We start from the raw sequence: 17,705 nt of genomic DNA, 5'->3' as shown, positions 1-17,705 counted from the left end.
CTATCAATTGATTTCAGTACGAAAAAAGGAATATGTCAATTTATATTTAGAAATTTAAAAATTGATATTCCAGTTCAACTCACGATATTTAAGTTTTTAAGTGTACTAGATTGTGTAAACAATATTTTTGGGAGGGCTAGTTTGGACAAAAACTCTCACAAGTGAGACATTGCTCATGAACATGAAAAGTAGTAAAATACTATATTGCTTTCAAAATTGATTTCACATGCTGATGATTCAAAACCAGCCTCACCCTTACCAACCATATAATTCAAACAACTTGGGCACAAAATTTATGTACTTTAAATAATTGACAAATAATTTATGGACAACCAGCTGATACTGCAAGCAAGCTTACTATCATATTGCTATGCATAAAGCCGATCCCATGTCAATTTGCTTGACTACTGTTCAGGACTTTAGCCTTTTGACCTTTTTTCTTGATGTTCTTGTTACTTGCGACGGCTGTTTCTCCTTAAAACTTTTAATCATATTGAAAACCTGCATTAAGGAAATACTTGGAAAATTTAACTCTAGAGATAACATGCAGTCCAAGAATTCAGGAACTAAAGACTCGTTGGCTCTGATTTGGCATGTATAAGATGTTACAAAGTAGATGCTGTACAGATTTTACCTTTCTTACTCCAGACGTCAACCCAATGGATGAAATGGAATTTTCATCAACATATTTCCAATGTGGAGTGCATTCCTCCTGATTGTTGCTCAATTTATCTAAATTACCTTTAAAACAGCACAAGAATGCAATGAATAATAGCATATCTAGAGAAACCAATGCTGTGATTTCAAGCAACAACACAGAAAGAAAACAAATACAAACCTTTCGTAGTCAAAATCATCAGCTCAACAAACATTCGAAGACGAATGTGAGAGAATATGTGAACATGCTCTCCAACATCTTCTCTACTGACCACATTGTAATCCCTTTTGACGTCGAGGTTAAGCAACTTGTTCAAATACTTATCCATCTCTGCTCTCCTAGTTATTACATTAGTTAACTCTTCATCCAGTAGAACTGATGGGAATTCCCATAACCCTGCAAGCAATCCTTCTTCTGGCCTCTTGACTAGAAGAAAAGCATTCCTTTTATCTGTCCCAGATGGCATCTCTTTTTCAGACACTTCTACAATTTGAACAACACAAACGGCAGAAAAATCATTCCGCGGTTTGGCCTTCAATACTTTTGTTGGAAAATCTGTAACCTTTACTTTTTCACTTCCTCTAGAGAGCGAGAATGCTCGGCACTGGTTCGAAACAGGGCATCTAGAGCAACCAGGACTGGTTTTGCTGCACAAGGTTGCCCCAAGTTCCATTAGGGCTTGATTGAAATCCCCTGGCCTGGAAGGATCAACCAACTGTCCAGCAAGCTTCCTGCAATATGAAACATCTACTTCATAAGGCAGATCTGAAAATTCAACACAACTCAAGATTGGATGAAGTGGATTAGATTACACAGGTAGCAGTGAGAATAAAACATGAATGATAATCTTAGAATTACTCATATCTTTCAATATCCTGAAAAACCTAAACCATAACAGGCGAAATCCTAATTAATAATAACCATCATATTTTCATAGTCATAATTGCCATTTAGATTGGAAAAGGAACAATGTAGATGCTCACCAGAAGCCTTTAACAGCTGCAGATCTCTTTGGGTTGGCAGAAATGGCTTTAAGCCTACTGATAACCCTCACTACATTCCCATCGACGACGGGCACCACCTGGAACAATATAATCATGAAGATAATTCGATGGTCTGCTGTTCTAAGACAGAAAATGAAAATTTCCAACATACGCACCTCATTGAAAGCTATAGAAGCAATGGCCCCTGCTGTGTAATTTCCGATCCCTGGAACCTCGTGAAGTGCCAAAGCCGTTCGAGGAAACTCTCCTACCTTGACGATGGCCTTGGCCCCCTAAATTCACAAACAATACTAATAATGATCTCAAAAGCCTCATTTTAAACTCTCCTGGGAAAAATACCAAACACAACGCGTGCAGCAACGGAAATATAACAAAATTCGCACCTCTAGTAGAAATCGAGCCCTTCTGTAGTACCCCAATCCCGCCCACATCTCATTCACCTCCTTTAGAGAAAAGAAAACGGATCAAAATAGTAACTTTCTTCTTCCTCTCTCGAAATCATGCCAAATTAATAACTTCTCTACCTCTTGGGAAGCGGAGGCGAGATGGCGAATGGTGGGCCACTTCTCCATCCACCTATTGTAATATTCAACGACAACGGAAACCCTAGTTTGCTGCAGCATCACCTCCGAGACCCAAACAGCGTATGCCCTCTCGTCGACGCCGTCCTTCTTCTTCCCACTTTGCCCCTTGCTGCTTTCTGTTCGCCATGGGAGAGCTCGGTGATGGCGGTCGTACCACTGGAGGAGGGAAGCCCTGATGCTTTCGGACTCTACCCTTGAGAAGTCTTCCATGTCTTCGGTGGCGACGGCGTTAAGCTGGGCTTGTACTGGCCGTCGTGGTGGTGGATCCGAATCATCATCCAATGAAGCTATTCCCAAGGTTTCTATGCGTCGATTTCGTCTCTTTGGTCTGTTCACGATTGAGTCCATGGATGAAACTAAGGGGAAGATGGAAGGGTTAGGGTTCGAAATTGAGACGGGGAGTTTTGCCGCCAAGAGAGGGGTTGATGGGATTGGAAGGAGATCGCCTATTTGCAAATTGACCCATCTCACCATCTCTTTAGTTTTTCTTTCTTCTTTCTTCTCAAGAAAAATTGCATATTTAACCCTACTTCTTATAAGCAAATTTGCAATTTAACCAGTACGGTTTTACTATTTACAAATCACCCCCTCCTTTTTTTTTTTTAAAGAAAAGGTTGTCAAAAGATGCTTAATAATATTATCACAGGGGGGCATTTCTCGACGATTTATTTATTTACGTATATTTTTCTTCTCTTTATGAGATAGCTATATTTTATATATGAAAAAAATACTTGGTTAAATGCCCCGAGAAAGGAGCTACCTATCTGAGTTTAGAAGCTCAGGAAGAGAGACTAAGAGACAGGATAACACAGAAGGCTTATCATCTTCCAATATATTTAAAAAATAATAATCCATTATTTCCATTATTCCTGGTTGAAGAACAATCCCTGAAATTATTAACTCACCCTTAAGAAAGTTAAACAGAAATAAATAGTAGTGACCAAACTACAGATAGGTCCTTTAACAAAGATCTCAAAAGGAGGGCGAAATCCTGAAACAACAACAGTCAACTCTGCTAGAGAAAAGGAAGGAGAAAATGAGAAGCGGCGACGGCATTCAGGCTGGATTTTCTACTCTTGGTTCGCTCAGTTGAGGTGGTGCTTAAATAGTGAAGCCATCTCAATCTACATGGAAGGAGAATAAGAGAATCTCTCATTAGATATCCTGATACAAATTCATAGAGCGTAAATTAAATGAAAAATGCGCTTACTGCCGTGAGAGCAGTTTCTGCACCCTTGTTTCCTGATTTACCACCAGCTCGGTTTAAAGCCTGTACATGTCGCCCAATTTGGCGTTAAAAACCGTTTATAAAGATTGATGCAATCATTAAATAATGAGAGGTACAATACACAGCAGGCAAACTTCGGGTATCAGGTTAATTCACAATTCACATGTAGGATGCATCACCTACTTTTATGATGGACAAAATAAACTAACCCATCTGTGTACAAGAATGAGACAGGCAGGAGAAAATACATGAAAATCCTGTCTTTACTGATGCTTGCAGTTCTTCAGTCCATATATAGAGTCAAACAAATGTAAGATGCAAAAAAGAAACAAAAGTTTTTTATTTTGCGATGGATCTGTGTATTAAGTTATTGTTGAACCAAATCAAAACTAACGGAAAATGCTGAATTACCTGATCCATATCATCACATGTGAGAACACCAAATATGCATGGAACTCCTGCAACAAAATAGAAACAGCTAAATCTTGTCCAACAAGGTGATTTAACAAATTGAAACACTTTATGAGGAAGCTCTACCAAAAAGAGAAGTGCTGGAAACAGTGAAGGTGCGAAACAACTTGACAATAATATGGGTACAAAATGATCATGATAGAAGCAAAATAAACAATTACTCAACCAAAAGACAAAAAAGATATAAATAGAAGGATAATGAAGAATGATTCGGTCAAAATCTGCATCCAGGAGAGAAGTTTGTGAGAAGTAAAATGACAAAATTCTGATTGCAACGTATGGATGAAAAAATATCACAAATGTTGTTTAAAAATTGCTAACAAGGTAATGATAATGGAATCAAACAACAGTTGGACAACTTCCCTATAAAGAAAAGCAAAGTTGAAGTTAGCCATAAATGTACTAAGAAGCCTCTTCTAAGCTATACGTGAGTGGCCACTAGAACACCAAGATAATTGTGATCAAAGTAACTCAGGAACTATAAAGGGAACATTCTAAGAGAAGGCTGATAAAAAAAACAAGAGAAAGCGATATCTCAGTAATTACAGCATAAATATTCTAGTAAACATAGAATAAAAATGGAAATATATATTAGTAATACTAACTGACATACCTCCAGAGAGTCCAGCAGAAAGTACTCCAGATGCTGCTGAATTTGCAACGGCATCATAGTGGGTTGTATCACCTCTAATCTACAGATAAAAGAAGATCAAATCATCAAATACAAAGAAAAAGGGGAACTAACATCAAGGAGTTAAAAGTTAGACACACACAATTTCTATAAGTTGTAATATGGCATAAAAGACAGAAAATTGCATCTTGTACAGAGAAGAAATGATTGAAAAGAAAAAAGTCACCTACATTCCTGAATAAAGAAAACGTAACAAATTCAGGCAACATATACAATTATGAGTGAGTTTAGAAAGAAGGGATTACCACAGCTCCAATGCACAAAATTGCATGAAACTCTCCCGACTTTGCTAGTTTTTGTGCAACCACAGGAATTTCAAAGCTACCAGGAACACTTACAACCTAGAGGACAAAAATCAATTTGTCCCATGTTAGTACAAAAGAAAATGATAACATGCTATATAATGACAATAACATCTGAAGAAAGTAGGCCTGCAACTTAATTACTTAATTTTGCTAAGTTGAATACAGAGGAAGAACATCCGTATGATTCTAATAAGAAGAATTAAAGGTCAAACTTGTTCAATTTTTATTAAGTCCACTTCTAGAACTAACTCCAAAAATTTCCCAATGAAGAATTTGCAGTAAATAGTAACATAAATTTCTAGAAGATATTACATTATCGACCAAAGAGTACTAATTCACCAAAGACAGCTGAAATATTAGTGCCAGCATACAAGTGGAAAGAAATATCAGCCAGCACACTTCTGAGGAATCTACTACAACTTGAATATGAATTGCTATCAGTTCATTATGCCTGTTATGCCAGTAATATAGAGCACCTGTAATCCATCATATGTTATGGCACATCATCTCAAAAACAATATGCAGAAATATGTATATGTTAGTTGTAGATCCATACTAGATAAAAATGAAAAAGAAAAAAGAAAGAAGTTCCATACAAATATTGGAAAGGTAAAACAAAATAGAAATACTTCCTTTTTCACTCCCTGAACTATCAGCTTTTTTTACAATGACTCCTTAAACTTTTTTTTGATATATAACGACCCTCTAAATTATTTTTTTAGTACATAATAATCTCCTAATCGAATAGGTCAAATGAGATATTCTGATAATTTTGAAGGTTATTATGTACAACAAAAAAAAAAGTTCAAGAAGTTATTGTGCAAAAGCTTAATAGTTCGGAGGATAAAAAGTAAATTATCCCAACAAAATATATAGATTAAAATTGATCGATAATCTAGTTAAAGTGTTCCTTTAGTACATCAACAGAGGATTCTAGCTGGGGTTCAAAATTACCATTTTTCTGATGGAAACATATAATTGAGACAAAAAGAAGAAGCCCTGAAATTTCATACTGTTATATCTTCTTCTCTAACGGAATATCTCCTAAAGGTCTCTAGAGCTCCCTCCAACAGCAAATTTGTCACTATCTCGTTAAACCGTGCTACAACCTGCAGAGCGAGAACCCAAATAAAGTTAAGGGTGATACGTTAGATTTTAAAATGAATACAGATATGTCACATATATAAAGATATACTTTTATACCTCATCAGATTTTAAGCTTACAACCAACACAACAATCATAAATTAGATGTAGAAATAAAGCAAATAAATCAACTGTATTCTAGGAAAATCTAATAAATTTGTATTTTCTATTAAAAAAGAAGAAACTCCAAGCCTCAAATTAACCCATCTAAGAAAATCGACAAAAGATAACATGACCAATTCATAACCTCCTGCGCGAGATTACCTACATTTGAGAAAAAAAAAACTAAAATTTCCAGTTGGACATCTAAAATTAACAGCTTGGACACTCGAAAAGGCAAATTCCCAAAGTGGCATTTCATCAAACAAGTACTACGCATTCCACTTCTGATAAAACAAAATAAGCAAAACACTAAATCTCACCACTGCAAATTTCAGTCCTTCGGTGTTCGTCAGCGAGCCTAACAAACGCTTTGGCCCCGCGGCCGCGACGACGGAGAGGTATCTCCCACTCCTTGCAGACACCAAGAATTTCGAGGAAACTACAAAGGGAAAGAGATCCAGAAATGGAGAAGGGATGAAGAAAGGGGAGTGGAGGGGAGAGGTGATTACGCACCAGAGATGGAAGAAGGGAAGGAGACTAAGGTCTTGGAAGAAGCACCGAGATGAGCACTCGGAGCAAACCGAGGAGCCTGGAGGGAGAGAGACGGGATGAGGTGGGCGAGCTTGGTCGTAGCGGCAGTCGAGGCCATCGCTATCACTGCTTGCTTTGCTGCGCTGTTAGTTCTGGTCGTCGACGAGCTAAGGTTAAAACGGAGAAAGCCGATCCGTAGCACCGATGTAGTAAATTCCTGCAGTTGGAGATGCAGAGGATCCGTTATTCCTAGTTAAGAGTTAACTACTCACGAATGCCACACGTGCCGAAAAGTTTAAATAGGTTTTTGTACGTAAACCCTTTGAAGTTTTATATTTGCGTGTATACCCTTCAAAAAAAATTCTTATTTGGTTATATACATTCTCTAAACTCTTATTCATATAAATATTTTTAAAAGTTTAGATATAAAAAAGAATAATGGCTATATTAGTTTTAAATTATTAAAACTCAACCTTATATTTAATGAAAATTAAGGAGTATTCATGGAAAAAATCATATTTTTGGGGCATACAATTATACATACAAATATCATTTCAACTTTAGATAGGTACACAAGTAAATAAAAAAAAATTTAAGGAAATATATGCAAAAAAAAAAAAAAAAATTAACTATTCTAAAGTCAGACGGAAATAAGAGGTTTTAGAAGGGTATAAATGCAAAACTTTCCAAAGACTCCGCGGCAATTTTAGGGCTCCGTCTTGTCTTTTCCTCTTCTGATTCAGTTCATCTAATCCTTTCTAAGAAAGTCTTATGCTGCAATTATTCAGGTTCCTTCTTGTTTTTTTACTCCCTATTAGATGCTGTTATGCTGTTTGATTTCGATCTTCTTTCTGCGTCTTTCTTTGTTGGTTAGGATGGAAATTCTTGGGAAAAGAAAATTCCATCTTGATGGTGATTATTGATGGTAAGTATCATATATTTGAATACCCATCTCGGTTATCCGATCGGTAGACTTGTTTGATGCTTCCAGATTTCTTCTGAGCAGCTCTCTTATTGTAATTTTTTTATGCTTGAATGAGGTTATAGCTATTGTCTAATTTGGATTCTCTTTCGGTTCCCTTATTGCGATGTGTTGAGAATTTGAGATAGGGCAGTGTTGTTATCATGATCTAATATGGCTTGATTTTATAATAATTTTTGGTTAGTTTCACTATTAGTGATGATGGGAAGCAGTTGCTCGTGGAAAGGGGCTCTCTCACCTGATGACTTCAATGCATCTGCAGTAGCTCTTGCTAAGAGGTGGAAGGAGATTGATGCAACTCTTCCTCAGTGGATATGGATGCCTTGTCGACGATTGGGTGTGTCATCTAATGTTGGTGATTGGTCTTTCTCTTTTGATCATAAATTTCTTACCATTAAGTAATCAATTCCTCAGTCTTGATTGTTTCCATGTTCATCTCAATATGCTTAGGCAGAAGGATATTTGGTGCTAGAGAAGGTGTATCGTCCCAGTAGACGCGAGGTCAGTATGTTTGCTAGTTTAGCGCTAATAAATATGCACTATTTTCTTCAAACTAATTTTGTCAATGGTGGTTTATTTTCTCAGGAACAGAATAGTGATAACAGCTGCTTTCCTAGTGAAAAGCTCGTCGATGATGCTACCTTGGTATACATTGTCACTGCAGAATTTGGCATCTTGTTAGTATTTTTCTGTGTTTAGATGAAATAATATGATCACTTACTAGCGCGCCAACGGCACCGCACCCACTCTTTTGTATCTGCAAAGGAATGGTTCTTCATTAATTTATTTGCTGGGAGTAGGGTGAGTCTTGTTTTTGACATTCTGAATGAATGTAAGTAATAGAATCATCTAAGCCTCTTAGTAGTTCTCATAGAATATAGTGTAGAAACCTAACATGTTTGGCATGTAATTAAGATTTTCGAAACTTCAGCTTCCCTTCAGTCTTCCTTGTGAATGTTTCTGTACATTTTGTTGTTCATAATCTGTCTGCTAAGACTTAGCCAGCTTTCATTCTGTTGTTAGGTCCAGAGCAACAATGAGGATATTATGCATGCCTATGATTTCCACATAGTTTACAGTTTCTCTTACAGGGTTCCTGTACTATACTTTCGTGGTTATACAAGTGGTATGTCTCTTCTGGAATAGCTGTGCACAGGCTAATTCCTTCTTTTTTCCTGTTTCTTCAAAAATTGAAGATTGGCATCTCACCTTTTTCTTTTCTGGTAGATGGTGATCCTCTGAACTTAGATGACATTGAAAAGGACCTGCCTCCATATTCATTTAAAATCCTAAGCGAATCAAAATGGACTTTCATGACTCAGGAGGTACATGCACTTTGACATTGTTTTGTTGATATAGAACGTATAAAGTTTTAAGCTGCAAAACTACTGAATTATCATCGTATAGATTATTTTCCACATAGTAGCACTTTGTGAGCATGAAGAATACAGACCGGGTAGTTCTTTATATTGGGATAGATGTGAACCATGCTGCTTGACATGTTTGGGATAGATGTGAACCATGCTAAAGTATTTATATTGATCCATTCCATCCGCTGCTTTCTTAGTCCATTCCTGGTTGCCACTTCTCCTAATTGTTGTTTTAAGATGAGAGTTTTATGGGACTAGCTCTACATTCACTTCTGGGGGGCAGCATTGACATACTACAAGTTTTCTTTTGGCTGAAAAGAACATGATTATTTTGTGATTCTTGCAGGAGCATCCCTACTTGAGCAGGCCATGGTACATGTTGCACCCCTGTGGAACTAGTGATTGGATGAAGTTGCTTGTTGGAGGTGACGAGCCAAGAGATCTCAAGACCCTGCACTATTTAACTGCATGGTTATCAGTCGTTGGCCAAGCGGTTGGAATGCAAATCCCTATTGAACTGTATCATAAGTCTTTGTGACATTGGTTGGCCACTTTGTAATGTTTGTTTAACTTGGAAATCCTGAGCCTTTAGCCATTTCTTTCAGAATTTAATGTCATAATTATTTTTTTTTCAGAAGGCATTATTTAACAACTGTGGTGATGTATCATGTACATATATATGCTTGTATTAGAAGACTGGGATGACAACCTACTCACTCATCAGAACTAAGACAACCAAAATGAAACAGATACAAAATGATTCCCTGGTTGCCTGCTTGTATTTCCTTTCCAATGAAAATATCAGCATAAGTTTTGTCAAATTCAATCAGGAATCTGCAGATGGGCACATCTCTGCATTAACTGTGATCACATAATAAATCATCAAGCATTTAAAAAGGAGAGAAGCAAAAACTGTCTTCTTTTACATGCGACATTATCGAAAGCTATTTTTCCAAATTGTGGCAATTGGTGATGATTTGCACCTGTAAATGACGGTGCTAAATGCACTTGGTTCCACAGTTCCAGCCCTTCCAGTGTAGTGGCCATCTTGCAGTCTAAAGGTTAGGTGCTGTGCCATCTTAGAGATGCACCAGCCAAAATCTACTACCAGTGCAGCATCATGTTGCCTTTGGTGTTCTCTGAAAGCAAACGAGAAATTCGGTATTTCCCTCTGCCCCCTTTATTGGTGATTCTATCCACCCTTTAGTGCAGAATCCAAATTCTTCTACACCCTTAATTATCCTTTCAAGAACCTGTAGGCAGTACCCAAATTATGTCATAAGCTACTGATAGAATGGTAAAAATTCTTTTTAACAAAACAATTGCCTTCTATAGGGTTAGCATAGCAAGAAATTACTCAAATTGCATTGCTTCAAATTGGCATCATTATACAAGAATTCCTATGCATCTATAACTTACAGCAACTTACAAGTTAAGAATGCAATCACATGAAAGAAGTTCAGAATAGAAATGTATGCCATATCAGTTAACTCTTGCAGAACCTCTACGAAAAAATGCAGTAATATAATTAAAGGTAGTATCAAATAGAAGGTGATGTGGTTTTCTGGACTGGAAAGATGCTTTGCCTAGGAAAGGTGTGGCAGCGTTCATATCACCCTTCAACCTCACAAGCTGAAATGGAGGTTCATTTAAATGCTAAAAGTTTCCCAATTCAAAAAGAACCTGATGGGTTGGGAGGCAAGCAGGTTTTTGTTGATCTGTAAATTGTAATGATTCCATCCATGTGTCAAGGACAAAAGAGGACTAACAGATTTATTAGCAATAATCCCCAGATATAACAATGGGAACTCTGAAGTAGAATTCATCACCCTATTATTCTACTAGGACAAGTCTGGTTAATTTACCAGCTACACAAATCCAGAGCTATCTAGTAAACAATCCTACCCCTGGAGTCACTTAGTTGTATTGCATAAAGTTGGCTACATCTGATGATATCAATAAAGATAGAATGACTATATAGGATCAAGTATTAATACATATTACTAAAGCCTAAAAGGTGATTAAACAGAAAAATTAAAGCAACAAGACATGGATACCAGTAAGTAACCAACATAAAATGAGGCAAACACATACTTCTTGGTGCACCTGAGGGTCTCTCACAATCCCACCACCTCCTACCTGAAAAGACAAGAAAAGATGTAATTTATCCAATGATAACCTTCATTGACAAAATCAGACAATTATATCAGAACAAACGAACATCTTCATCTCTCTACATGAAAATCCTCTAACTTCATCTTTGGTAGAACAGAACTAGAGTTCAAAAATAAGATTAGAGCAGTGGAAGGCTTTCCATAACAAGTGAATCATACATTAGCCCATAGTAGGAATTAGTTAATTTATGTTTAGCATCTTAGGCTATAAGTGAACCTTCAGTGACTTAAAGATCATCATAGTGACAAACCTGGGATTTGCGTGCCTCAAACTGAGGCTTCACCAATGTTATCAATATAGACTCCATCTTCATAACTTTCACTACAGCAGGCATCACCTACATTGTATGGATGAAAGTTGCATTCAAATAATTCTTGTACATCTCATTTTAATCATGCAGATGATAAGTCAGAAGAACCAAAAAGCACAATAAACTGATTGCACCTTAGGGAACCAAATAGCAATAAGAAATTCAGAAATGTGTCCTAATCTGAAACAGCACAGAATTTAGCTGCTGATGATTGAAAGCGTACCATAAGTATGGAAATGAATGATAAGTCTAGGGTAACTAAGTCAACTAGTTGTGGCAACTCTGAAAGATATCTTAAATTTGTCCGCTCCATTATACATACATGCTCATCTCGGCGAATTTTTTCAGCCACCTACAAAACCAATGTATGTTGGATAAGAAAGAAGTCCATGTCACAGCAATCAACCACAATTAAAGCAAATGAAATGTTAGTCGAAAGGCCATATATCAGATGTCACATACAATTTCCATTTCCAGAGAGTGGTTCTTCAAGTTTAATGAAATGCCTCACAATATTGTAGGTTAATCAAATTATCAGTCAGGGTTTCCTGGATTAAGACGTGAAACTCTAGTTTCCATAAAGGCAGAAATTATGCATCAAATTTCAAGAAACAATATTTCCTCCATTTGAGGTCCAATTATATCTTCTGTAAACAGAGTTTGGAGAATGGCCCCAAGCTCATAAGGTAAATTTATACTTTCCATTAGTATAGACGAACGTCAAAGCTGTTTTTCAGATCAAATTTAAGGGAAGTCATCCAATCAACTTTCCACAAAATGGTGGCAAAACATATTACTAATACGAATATTTCCATTTCCCAATTGGATTTGATCAATTCAATCAGATCTGATTAATTCCAACATATCAAATTCCAATAAGGATCCATTTATTGGAAAAAGAACTGGGAGAAGTACACAAACCTGTCCGTAGCCAACATCAACACCATAAACATATGATGCACCATGTTGAAGTAAACAATCAGTAAAACCACCTGTGGATAATCCTGAATCAAGTGCTACTTTTCCAACAACATCGACATCAAACTGTTTGATAGCTGCCTCTAGCTTGTTTCCTGCTCTGAATTTGACGAAAATGAATCAGATAATTATACAGCCTATAAACAGTTCTTACTGATGAATATAGGTCGTTTATAGGGAAGCATCACCTACATACATATTTTGGAACTACAGCATTTATCTCTACAATTGACTTATCAGATACAGGTGTCCCAGCTTTGCTTACTACTCTTCCATCCACAAGAACTTTGCCTACAAAGGCCATAAAACAAGGAAAATCACAATGTTCATATAGAAATATGCATAGAAACTAATATATACACAAATATCTATGCAAAAACAGCATCTAACAAAACTAACCTTGCAGAATCCATGACTGGATATAGGTTCGGCTATATTGTTGAAACCTTTCAAGGCATACCTCATCCAATCTCTTCTTTCTGAAGAAAAGATATAACCTTTGGAGTTAGATTAGCATTATAAACAACTATGGTAGACAATATAATGGCAAATAAATGGTTCTCTATTTCTTCTTGCTTAGCGTCCTACATTACAATCTCCCACATAATTCATTCTCAATCCCAAGTCAGGCCATATCAGTCCCACCTCCTGTTTGCTACTTTATAATTCCATAGTACACTAGGGTTTAGGGTTTCATTAATTCACTCATGAGAGATTTCCCAAAGTTCTGGTGAACCGAAAAGAAACATCAAGGGAAAGAGGGAAAGAGCAAAGATAGCGTACTTCTTCGGCACTTGATTTCTCTCAGATTTTGCTACCGCAAATGTTCTGATTGGATGACAATTATATTCCCTGCCGACCCATGCCACTAAATAAAAGGAAAAAAAAAGGGTGCAAAATGGTAAATGTGATAAAAGAGAACAAATCTAAGGAAATTCCGAGAAAAATCCCTCAGAAACCAAACAATAGAAGAAAGAATCAGAGGGAAGAAGGGAGATGGGTGTAATAAAAGAAAAAGGGAGGGATTCATACGCTTAAAATGGCTGGAATTGATGGAGGAGGAGAAGAAGGAAGTCGCCGAAGAGCGAGAAATCGGAAGCCTCAACGCCATCTCTACTACTACTACTACTACTTCTGCTTCGATTCGTGATGAACTGGGTATGGATATCCCTACGCCCGTCTGGGTGGGAACTGGGTATGGATCGGGTAAAGATTAATTTGGGTCGGGTCGGCAGATTTGAACCCGATAAAAGTAATTATAAATTATACACGCAGAAGTCTATTACCCAATACAACCATCTAGTAGCCGAAGGAGAAGTCAATTTATTTTTTCTTTGTTCTTTGAATTTGGTTAGAATTTCTATTTGTTTTAAACTCACAATGATGGGTATAGATAGTCTGCACTAAGATTTTTGCCATAAACTCATAATAATTGTAAGTACTAAAAATGATTTGGCAGCCAAATAGGATTTCTTGAATTAGATTCTGCAGAAGATCTACTTTCCCATATGATGATTTAATGACCCTCTTCTTCTTCTTTTTTAATCTCACAACTCCAACTGTCCAACATCTTCCACCAACCTCCAAAATAAAAAATAAAATTTCTCCCAGTTCCACCAACCACACACCAAACTTCAAAATAGTCTCTCTCTCTCTCTTTCTATGTTTCACTTTCACTCACTTTATCAAGAATAAATAAATAAATAACTCATTCACAGCTTCTCTTCACCTCTTTCCATATCTTTGGTTCCTTTGCTACATCTCCCATATTTCTCTTCCCATATTTGGCAACCAAAGATGCATGGTTCCAAGAAATACTCCCAATCTGAGGTCTCCATCCACACCTCAAAGAAAGATTGCTGGGTGGTCATCCATGGCAAGGTCTGGGAATGTTTCCCCCATTTTTTTTTTTCCTTTTTCTGAATAAGCCCTTTAAACTACATTTGTTGTTGTGTTGTTCTCCTTATGTTAAATTCAGGTTTATGATGTGACCACCTTCTTAGAAGATCATCCTGGAGGGGAGGATGCCCTCCTACAAGCTTCAGGTATCACTGTTCTTTTTCTTTAATCTTTAATCTAATATATTATTACCTTTTGTTTGGTTCTTGTTGTTATAGTTGTTACATGATTGTTAGATTAAAATGAGTTTTTTTTAGGAGATGTTATATGTGGATAACTAAACATCAAAGTTGGTATATGATTGTTAATACCACAATGCCTAAATCTTAGTTTTGCTTCATTGGATTTGGTTTGAAACTTTGAAGCTTCTGGAGATGCTACCAATTCATTTGAGGAGGTGGGTCACAGCACCTCAGCCATCAGCATGATGGAGAATTATTTAATCGGCGCAGTTGAGGGTTACACGGCGAAGAGCGAGGGAGGCCGGAAGACAGTGGATTTGGGAGAAGCAGCTAGAGCCAAGAGAATGCAAGAGAGCAATCAACCATCCTACACTTTCTTTGACTACCTCCTCCCTCTGCTTGTCCTTGGGTTGGCATTTGTGGCTTGGTATTACCTCACTTTTTACTCAGAGGCCAAAGCCTAGAGGAGCATATGAAGAGCTTAGTTTGGTAGAGTGGCTATTCCTAAGCTATTGAGAAGAATTGGAGTGTCATGTGAAATAAGTTGTTGAAAGATTAGATTTTTATGGTATGGAGTGAGGGAGAGAATAGAATGATTATGTAGTGTTTTGAGACTTATTTGACTGAATGCATGAAATACAAGTGATGCTGTGATGGAGATCATTATGAAAAACTCCTTGTGAAGTGGTCTCATTGGTACCATTTTTATTGCACAATGAGCATGTGGAATGAGTTTTTCAAAGATGAAATAATTAATGTTAGAGAGTAGGGAGAGAATTGCTGCTAGACATTGTTGGTTCACCAAACTCTTGTTGGCACATTTATTGTTTAGGAACGTATTTGATGAAATGCTTGAATGAAAAGTCTTTGGGATCACTAAGGACATTTCCTCCTTAAATGGTTTCACTGGTCCATCATCCTTATTACATAATGAGCATTTGTAAAATGCAATATCTTAGCTGCTTTATTATGTCTCAATTTCCTAACTTTGAATCATCATTGGCAATATTATTGAATGATGAAATGATCATTCATTGTGGAGGCCACAGCAGCAGAAGGCCTTATGGTAGTGAAATCTGAAAGCAGAGAGCTGAAACGGATTTGATCCATTGAGCTGGCATTCGGCTATGCCAACAGATCGCTTCTCCTTCATCCCCTTGAGCACAGTCAAGCATTTGCCAGTGCTCCCATTGAGCCAGAAGCAGAAGCTTCGATGGTTGAACTGTGGCGGTGGGTTGATCAACTTCCAGTCAGCCTGGGCCAGGCTGTTTAGCGAATGCAGTGCTCGAAGGCCAACTAAACCATTGTTGTCCACTGATAGATAGCTCTGTCCTTCAGAGCATTTGTCCATATAGTTGCTAAACCTATGCATGAGAGTAATAGTCATAAGATCTATGCTCTGTATCTTGGTCATAAGCATGATACAATTACCTATGGAAGCCAGAGGTGGATCCTGAGGTAGATTGCCAACCGAAATATGCATTGTAATCCTCTGATTCACCTCCTACTATGTTTGGAACAGCATAAACTCCACGATCATCGATAGGAACATAGTCTGATTGCAGTGCACCAGCAACCAAAGTATCATCTGACGCTGTCATGTGAGGATAGGCTTCGCTAGGCGGGCATTGCCTTGCAGCACAAGCAGAGCACTGGTAGCATAGCCTCTTGCTTGTCAAGTTCTCTGCAGTGGCAAGAAGGCAACCCAGCAAGATCATCAACTGAAAGTACAGTAATGGTTGCCATTGCAAAACAACTGTTTTTGGCCTCTTTACTCTCTTAAGAAATGTTCACTTTAAAGATGTCATTCAGAATTCAAATGTGGTTTTATATGGCCACACACTTCCTTTGCTGTTATCGCTTAATTTCTTTCCACTCCTGATCTGGATTGTAGTCTTTGTGCCTTAATTATGTCATCTTAGATAAGTACTTGTCTATATCTTTGTATGTTGTGATTTTTTTTTTGGTGTTCATCATTTTCAAAGCTGCATTGAGATAAACACTATGTGTTAAGCTCTTCCTTTGGTGTGTCTTGGTGGATTTAGCAAACTTTGTAATCCATGTACATCCTAATTGTCTTTTGTCAGTTCTTATGTGGAATCAATTCACAAAATTGACCTGGTGTCATATAAATAAAAATTTAGTATACTGAAAGGATCTGACTTTAATTACTTTCCTAATCACTACAAGGATCTGACTTTCCAAGAACAATGTCCTAAGGGAAATTCCACCATAAGAATCAGAAAATTTAGTATACTGAAACAGCTTTAGATGTCATGAGGTAGAACAAGCTATATTACTTTCACAAGGGAGGGCATAAACCTAGTGCAGGCCTTCCTTAATGTTATTTTTCTGAACAAAGCCATGTTTCATACATTGCAATAATTATTTTTGCATAACAAACAATCTCAAGTATAAAAATCAAGAGATCCTTGTGAACTTCACACTAGATATGAGCATCTTATTTTAAATTTATGTATGCATAAGACCATGACATGTTCTTTTTTTCAATAAAAACTCCCAAAGCTGCACAATTGATAATCTTTTGTTGAAATTTGAATCTTGGACCATGCTACTTATTAAAAGTAGTACAAGGATCTATCTAGATCTCACAAATTATATGTTAAACTCATCTCTTTTGCCAGTGTTTATGAGAAGAAAAAAGGCGATGCTCAACATCTTTACATCTCAAGTTAGACACAAGAGTGGAAATTTTGAATACAAATATTTCCTTCCAAATGACCTTGAGAATAACTCGGTTTCGGTCGCAGTTTGAAATTTGAGAAATGCATAATTGATACCATCCAAATAAAAAAGAATTGCTTTCGCTGTAATGGTAAAAGCATTCAGATGACAATAAAATACAAGCTGGATTAATGATGATTCTTGACTCTTTGTACAAAAAATGCATTATATTCATATTGGTAGAGTTTGTGGAGTTGAAATAGTAAAACATTTGGATCATGGAGGCATATTAAAAGAGCTCAGTTTGAGGAACAAGGAGAAGGCATGCAAGTGTAGGTGTTACCATCTGATATGCACATACAAATTCTTTTATAGCTGACCAAGTAAGCATTATCTAGAAACCCAC

At 37.0% G+C, this 17,705-nt stretch overlaps 5 protein-coding genes across 18 annotated transcripts; 2 read left to right on the top strand and 3 right to left on the bottom strand.

Moving 5' to 3' along the window:
* Window positions 1–216: 216 nt before the first annotated feature.
* On the bottom strand, window positions 217–2,765 carry LOC140758171 (adenine DNA glycosylase-like). Of its 2 annotated transcripts, none has more exons than XM_073094254.1 (7): window positions 2,187–2,765; window positions 2,046–2,105; window positions 1,818–1,934; window positions 1,642–1,739; window positions 839–1,389; window positions 635–741; window positions 217–501 (listed from the first exon to the last, which is right to left on the bottom strand). In XM_073094254.1, the coding sequence occupies exons 1-7, from the start codon at window positions 2,718–2,720 to the stop codon at window positions 412–414; spliced, it is 1,557 nt and encodes a 518-aa protein (XP_072950355.1). In that variant the 5' UTR covers window positions 2,721–2,765; the 3' UTR covers window positions 217–411. The 2 variants fall into 2 exon arrangements, with proteins under 2 accessions (XP_072950355.1, XP_072950356.1); XM_073094255.1 differs by having other exon boundaries at window positions 635–732.
* Window positions 2,766–3,054: 289 nt separating this feature from the next.
* On the bottom strand, window positions 3,055–6,932 carry LOC140780212 (6,7-dimethyl-8-ribityllumazine synthase, chloroplastic). Its single transcript, XM_073125622.1, has 8 exons — window positions 6,701–6,932; window positions 6,508–6,626; window positions 5,955–6,050; window positions 4,882–4,977; window positions 4,559–4,637; window positions 3,886–3,932; window positions 3,457–3,516; window positions 3,055–3,370 (listed from the first exon to the last, which is right to left on the bottom strand). The coding sequence occupies exons 1-8, from the start codon at window positions 6,834–6,836 to the stop codon at window positions 3,332–3,334; spliced, it is 672 nt and encodes a 223-aa protein (XP_072981723.1). The 5' UTR covers window positions 6,837–6,932; the 3' UTR covers window positions 3,055–3,331.
* Window positions 6,933–7,416: 484 nt separating this feature from the next.
* Window positions 7,417–9,790, top strand: LOC140758149 (ubiquitin-like-conjugating enzyme ATG10). 13 transcript variants are annotated; one of them, XM_073094211.1, is made up of 8 exons: window positions 7,425–7,506; window positions 7,593–7,643; window positions 7,885–8,037; window positions 8,155–8,201; window positions 8,286–8,345; window positions 8,724–8,826; window positions 8,928–9,025; window positions 9,417–9,790. In XM_073094211.1, exons 2-8 carry the CDS (start codon window positions 7,628–7,630, stop codon window positions 9,606–9,608), a joined length of 669 nt encoding a protein of 222 aa, XP_072950312.1. In that variant the 5' UTR covers window positions 7,425–7,506; window positions 7,593–7,627; the 3' UTR covers window positions 9,609–9,790. The 13 variants fall into 13 exon arrangements, with proteins under 13 accessions (XP_072950319.1, XP_072950314.1, XP_072950312.1 ...); XM_073094207.1 differs by having other exon boundaries at window positions 7,885–8,051; window positions 8,151–8,201; XM_073094208.1 differs by having other exon boundaries at window positions 7,885–8,055.
* Window positions 9,791–9,818: 28 nt separating this feature from the next.
* LOC140758148 (uncharacterized) lies at window positions 9,819–13,722 on the bottom strand. The gene is made up of 9 exons (XM_073094206.1): window positions 13,566–13,722; window positions 13,317–13,401; window positions 12,933–13,012; window positions 12,722–12,824; window positions 12,477–12,633; window positions 11,779–11,907; window positions 11,496–11,582; window positions 11,165–11,209; window positions 9,819–10,323 (listed from the first exon to the last, which is right to left on the bottom strand). The coding sequence occupies exons 1-9, from the start codon at window positions 13,642–13,644 to the stop codon at window positions 10,189–10,191; spliced, it is 900 nt and encodes a 299-aa protein (XP_072950307.1). The 5' UTR covers window positions 13,645–13,722; the 3' UTR covers window positions 9,819–10,188.
* Window positions 13,723–14,151: 429 nt separating this feature from the next.
* On the top strand, window positions 14,152–15,290 carry LOC140780233 (uncharacterized). The gene is made up of 3 exons (XM_073125646.1): window positions 14,152–14,414; window positions 14,512–14,578; window positions 14,798–15,290. Exons 1-3 carry the CDS (start codon window positions 14,331–14,333, stop codon window positions 15,076–15,078), a joined length of 432 nt encoding a protein of 143 aa, XP_072981747.1. The 5' UTR covers window positions 14,152–14,330; the 3' UTR covers window positions 15,079–15,290.
* The last annotated feature ends 2,415 nt before the right edge of the window (window positions 15,291–17,705 follow it).

This window comes from Typha angustifolia, chromosome 3, assembly GCF_048772165.1.
Source record: "Typha angustifolia cultivar Huaian chromosome 3, ASM4877216v1, whole genome shotgun sequence".
Classification (NCBI taxonomy): Eukaryota; Viridiplantae; Streptophyta; class Magnoliopsida; order Poales; family Typhaceae; genus Typha; species Typha angustifolia.
The sequence above is the reverse complement of the archived record's forward strand: the minus strand, read 5'-3'. Positions and strand labels throughout refer to the sequence as shown.

Bases quoted from the DNA above. Each gene is read 5' to 3' on its own strand.
- LOC140758171 (XM_073094254.1), bottom strand. From the start codon at position 2,720: ATGGTGAGATGGGTCAATTTGCAAATAGGCGATCTCCTTCCAATCCCA. The intron at 2,106-2,186 runs GTAGAGAAGTTA...TTTTCTCTAAAG, and splicing joins TCGCCTCCGCTTCCCAAGAG to GAGGTGAATGAGATGTGGGC. The intron at 1,390-1,641 runs GTGAGCATCTAC...TTCATATTGCAG, and splicing joins GCAGCTGTTAAAGGCTTCTG to GAAGCTTGCTGGACAGTTGG.
- LOC140780212 (XM_073125622.1), bottom strand. From the start codon at position 6,836: ATGGCCTCGACTGCCGCTACGACCAAGCTCGCCCACCTCATCCCGTCT. The intron at 4,638-4,881 runs GTAATCCCTTCT...TTTTATCTGTAG, and splicing joins TTTTGTGCATTGGAGCTGTG to ATTAGAGGTGATACAACCCA. The intron at 3,933-4,558 runs GTATGTCAGTTA...ATTTTGTTGCAG, and splicing joins TTCTGCTGGACTCTCTGGAG to GAGTTCCATGCATATTTGGT.
- LOC140758149 (XM_073094207.1), top strand. The intron at 8,052-8,150 runs GTTGGTGATTGG...CAATATGCTTAG, and splicing joins GATTGGGTGTGTCATCTAAT to GCAGAAGGATATTTGGTGCT. The intron at 8,827-8,927 runs GTATGTCTCTTC...CTTTTCTGGTAG, and splicing joins CTTTCGTGGTTATACAAGTG to ATGGTGATCCTCTGAACTTA.
- LOC140758148 (XM_073094206.1), bottom strand. From the start codon at position 13,644: ATGGCGTTGAGGCTTCCGATTTCTCGCTCTTCGGCGACTTCCTTCTTC. The intron at 11,908-12,476 runs GTTTGTGTACTT...TTGGTTTTGTAG, and splicing joins TTGATGTTGGCTACGGACAG to GTGGCTGAAAAAATTCGCCG. The intron at 11,583-11,778 runs GTACGCTTTCAA...CATACAATGTAG, and splicing joins CATTCATTTCCATACTTATG to GTGATGCCTGCTGTAGTGAA.
- LOC140780233 (XM_073125646.1), top strand. From the start codon at position 14,331: ATGCATGGTTCCAAGAAATACTCCCAATCTGAGGTCTCCATCCACACC. The intron at 14,415-14,511 runs GTCTGGGAATGT...TGTTAAATTCAG, and splicing joins GGGTGGTCATCCATGGCAAG to GTTTATGATGTGACCACCTT. The intron at 14,579-14,797 runs GTATCACTGTTC...GAAACTTTGAAG, and splicing joins TGCCCTCCTACAAGCTTCAG to CTTCTGGAGATGCTACCAAT.